This window comes from Nansenia antarctica (genome assembly GCF_963989245.1).
Source record: "Nansenia antarctica genome assembly, chromosome: 1".
In the NCBI taxonomy this organism is placed as follows: domain Eukaryota; kingdom Metazoa; phylum Chordata; class Actinopteri; order Argentiniformes; family Microstomatidae; genus Nansenia; species Nansenia antarctica.
The window spans coordinates 49,023,330-49,028,329 of record NC_137674.1 but is presented as its reverse complement, the minus strand read 5'-3'; the positions used below and the strand labels follow the sequence as shown (position 1 = coordinate 49,028,329).

The window sequence follows — 5,000 nt, the reverse complement described above, 5'->3', positions numbered from 1 at the left end:
GCTCTCAGCTGGTTCTCATCTGAAGGGAGAGTTATTTTAGCATTTCAACATGTTAGCATTTCACCATGTTAGCATTTCACAATGTTAGCATTTCACAATGTTAGCATTTCACCATGTTAGCATTTCGCCATGTTAGCATTTCACCATGTTAGCATTTCACCATGTTAGCATTTCTACATGTTAGCATTTCACCATGTTAGCATTTCTACATGTTAACATTTCACCATGTTAGCATTTCTACATGTTAACATTTCACTATGTTAGCATTTCTACATATTAGCATTTGAGCTTAAAAAAAACATATTTGCATCATAAGTATTAAATGAGATGTTTTGTCTAAACACTGTATAGGACATATCTTCCTCTAGATTGGCTCTTCAGAGCACCATCTATATCACACCAACACATCTGACCAGAGACATCACCACCACCTCCATCACCCCCATCACCACCACCACCACCACCTCCATCACTACCATCCCCATCACCTCCATCACTACCATCCCCATCACCACCACCACCACCTCCATCATCCGCATCACCACCACCTCCATCACCATCATCCCCATCACCACCACCTCCATCACCATCATCCCCATCACAATCACCCCCATCACCACCACCTCCATCACCACCACCCCCAGGGCTTGACATTAAGCTTTTTCAGGTACTTGTCCTTTGGACAAGTGAACTTATCTTTTACTTGTCCGAGAGCTCAAGTTACTTGTCCAAATATGACAACGCACGTGTGTCTGTCTACTAACACACTACAACCCAGTAATACATTAGATTTACATTCCAATTCCAACAATTACTGTGGATCTACGTGCATGCCAGAGAACGTTCAATTTCAAAGTTTAAAGTAAAGGGGTTATGCCAGCATTCATGTTTTGATTCCAAGACTTCCTTCTTTCATTTGGTATGACATTTATACCATTGTGATGTATTGTGCCCAGTAAATAGTAGACAGTGTGTGACAACATACCCCACGCTCCCCTACTCAGCAGACATATTGTTTAACAAGGCAGCATACATTGACAAGGCAGCTACATTGACAAGGCAGCAAACATTGACAAGGCAGCAGACATTGACAAGGCAGCGACATTGACAAGGCAGCTACATTGACAAGGCAGCAGACATTGACAAGGCAGCTACATTGACAAGGCAGCAAACATTGACAAGGCAGCAGACATTGACAAGGCAGCAGACATTGACAAGGCAGCAGACATTGACAAGGCAGCAGACATTGACAAGGCAGCATACATTGACAAGGCAGCATACATTGACAAGGCAGCTACATTGACAAGGCAGCATACATTGACAAGGCAGCTACATTGACAAGGCAGCAAACATTGACAAGGCAGCATACATTGACAAGGCAGCATACATTGACAAAGCAGCTACATTGACAAGTAAGCATACATTGACAAGGCAGCTACATTGACAAGGCAGCTACATTGACAAGGCAGCCTACATTGACAAGGCAGCTACATTGACAAGGCAGCTACATTGACAAGGCAGCTACATTGACAAGGCAGCATACATTGACAAGGCAGCATACATTGACATGGCAGCATACATTGACAAGGCAGCCTACATTGACAAGGCAGCTACATTGACAAGGCAGCATACATTGACATGGCAGCATACATTGGCAGAACACCAGCAATGGTTCTGGTGTTTCCTCTAATGACATTTTGCGTTTCCCGCTTTTCCTGGCACCTAGCCAGTTTTAGGTGCTTGAAGGAACATCGTGTTTGCTGGCTTGAGTCACGTGTCAGTTTCTTTCACTACGGACTTAACATTTCTACAAGCCAACTTCGTGGTCAAGAAGGTTGGCACTTTTGAGGTTGACTATTAACTTTTGAGTTAATAACGGTCACGCACATGCAATAGCATTAGAATTTCTGATACAAGCTACACCACCTCATAGGCAGCGAGAATGAGGAACTCTTTAAAACATGTATTACTTTTCCGATCGATTTATTTGTTTTTCTCTTTGTTTTGACTTGTCCGTCGGACAAGTGCAGGAGGAAGTCTACTTGTCCAAACATAAAATGTACTTGTCCCAGACAAGCGGACAAGCCTTAATGTCGAGCCCTGACCCCCATCGCCACCACCACCACCTCCATCACCACCACCCCCACCACCACTATCACTACCACCACCTCCAACATCACCACCCCCACCATCCCCATCACCACCACCTCGAACACCACCACCTCCACCACCCCCACCACCACCACCACCATCCCCATCCCCATCACCACCACCTCCATCACCACCATTCCCACCACAACCCTAGAGATAACAAAACGCCCTGTTTTGCAGGAGCACACAGAGACACAGAGGACAGCAGGAAAAAAAACTATAGTGAAAGCATTAGCTACATCTGCCACTTTATTCGCTGCCACTGCACAAAATCTATAAAGACCCAGTTACTCCTCTCTTCTCCTCCGTTCCTCTCTGGGCTGGTGGGCTTCATAAAGCACGGGGAGAGAGAGAGAGAGAGAGAGAGAGAGAGAGGCGGGGGGTTGGCATTATAGCCTGCATAAGCCTGACCCCTGCCTACACGGCTCGCGCCCATTGTCCTTGACTCCTGGCGCGCTTCGGCCATTATCCCCACAACACCTGACTTCTCCATTAAATCTCAGGCTGACCAGGTCATTCAATTCCAGGGGCCTGCCTCTCCGTCTCCAGCCAAGCTCAACTAATGGGGCAGAGAGAGAGGGGTGGGGGGGGGGGGACTGAGGGGATGGTGGTGTAGGTGGGGGGTTAGTGTGTGTGTGTGTGTGTGAGTGGGGGGGTTGAGAGAGACCAAGGTCTGTGGCAGCCAGAGGCCCATGGTAGTGGTGTGTGTGTGTGTGTGTGCGTGTGTGTGTGTGTGTGGGGGGGGGGCTTAGTGTGGCCTCCTCTCTCCTCTCCTCACACCTACCACCACCGGGGCGGTTGACATTGTCATGCGGCGCCGATCGCCTTTTTACATCACCTTTGATTAAAATTAATGGCCCGTCCCCACTGTTGGGGAGCTTATTTCCAATCCATTTATCAGGCCGGGTGAGGCGGCCTCTGTGGCCCAAGTCTTCCCCCCCCCCTGTCCCCCTGTCCCCCTCCCCCAACCAAAACTCTGACAGTTTTAGAACAGTCCTCCACACAACCGCCCAGCAGAAAGGTCAGCACTGCAGGCCTCAAATAAATGATATGGTCTTAATGACAGAGGGAATGACTTCTCTTCTTCATCACTCATCTGACCGAGGGGATGGGATGGGGGGATGGTGGGGGGTGGGGCTGTCTCACAATTTCAAACCTGGACAGTCTCTACCTTGACCTAGTGTCTCTAGACAGGACCGTAGCAGGGAAAGGCAACAATAGGCTACAAAGCTACATGCTTCAAGGACCCCCCCCCCCCCCCAGCATAGCTAGAGGGGAAATGACCCATTGTTATGGATGACCCTGAGGGATCCCGGCTTAAAAACTTCTAAATTGACACAAACTATGGTTTGAATATATTTTATTTTTTTTTGCTATGGAGAAACCCCCCCTCCCCAAAAAACGCCAAAAAATTAGACAATGTTTTCAGGCAAAAGTATTTCTTTAGATGTGCAGCCATTTGATCATGATGAAACAGCTTCCCAAGGCAAATCACTTATTCAAGAAACGACCACAAACTGCCCTTTTTTAAACATTTTGAAATGTTTCCCCGTTGCCGAGCGACCACTTCAGAAGCATTAATATTGAAGTGAGACACGTCTTCTCCTCCTCTCCCCTCCTCCTTTACTCACAGGGCTGAGGATGAGGAATCGATCCTAAAAATCTATCGCAGACGGGGAGAAAGTCAACTGACCATTTTGTAAATCTTTTCAATGAAACATTGGTTGGTGGGGGAAAGTACCGCGCTAAACAAAACACGAGGCCTGTACCTTTCAAGCTTTTATTTCATTAAATATTCAGTATAGGCAAGTGCATAAATTAAACTTCCAGAGGTATTAGATTAGAACACTAGCTAGCTCCTGGTTGTTAGTAAATCAATAGGAGATAAAGCACAAACGCACGCACGCACACACACACACGCATGCACGCACGCACGCACACACGCACACACACACACACACACGCAGACACGCAGCCACACGCACACACACACGCAGACACACGCACACACGCAGACACATGCACACACACAGGAATAGGCTAGACGAGATGACCTGCTTAACGGATGCAGAGGGAGAGAGGAGAGGAGGGAGAGAGGAGAGAAGGGAGAGAGGAGAGGAGGGAGAGAGGAGAGAGACACTTACCTAAGAAGGACAGGTTTCTCTCCTTCAGTTTGTCACGTAGAAGAACCTCGTGCTCCTGACCAATAGCGCTGAGGGGTGAAAGGTCAAGGAGGGCCACACCGTTTCAAGACACATACTTTGTACTTGGATAAAGGTCAACTCACCAGACTAAATCCAACATACAGTCAACATGTGATGACGTGCAGCGCTCATTTGCCATCAGTAACCATCAGTCACACGTTTGAGTGGAACCCCCCCCCCCCCCCCGAAAAAATAAGTGACACCACTGCAAAAGGGGACATTTTACCTGTAAAAGAGGGGTTGCTATGGAAACCGCGAGCCTTGCCTAAAGGGTTGCTGTGGCAACAATGTGACTGTGCAGGAATCGCAATGTGTGTGTGTGTGTGTGTGTGTGTGTGTGTGTGTGTGTGTGCATGTGTGTGCGTGTGCGTCCACTCATGTGTGTTTGGCAGAAAGCAGGACAGAAGCTCCAGGCCTTCACAGTGGCCTGATCCGTCCAGTCAACAAAGAGGACCGTTTGCCCAGGCCCTAGATCAGCCCTTAAAGTTTAACAACACGTCTCTAAAGTGCATTAGTAAATCAACGGAGACAGAAGAACTTTCAGAGGAAACAGAATCCAAAACACAAAAAAGCCAATTTGGCAGATCGGTACAAAGCCCCTGGACTGCACCGCACGCTTCACTGACAGTAAACAAATAAATAAAC

General features: G+C 47.7%; 1 protein-coding gene across 1 annotated transcript in view; it reads right to left on the bottom strand.

Annotated features, from left to right (window-relative positions):
- cdin1 (CDAN1 interacting nuclease 1) overlaps positions 1-5,000 on the bottom strand; it is a gene marked incomplete at its 3' end in the record, with an annotated part of 75,777 nt that overhangs the window by 40,195 nt on the left and 30,582 nt on the right. The window contains 2 exon segments of the mRNA XM_080531070.1: positions 1-19; positions 4,296-4,363. The exon segment at positions 1-19 is cut by the window's left edge and continues 47 nt beyond it. Coding sequence (XP_080387196.1) covers positions 1-19; positions 4,296-4,363 — 87 coding nt within the window.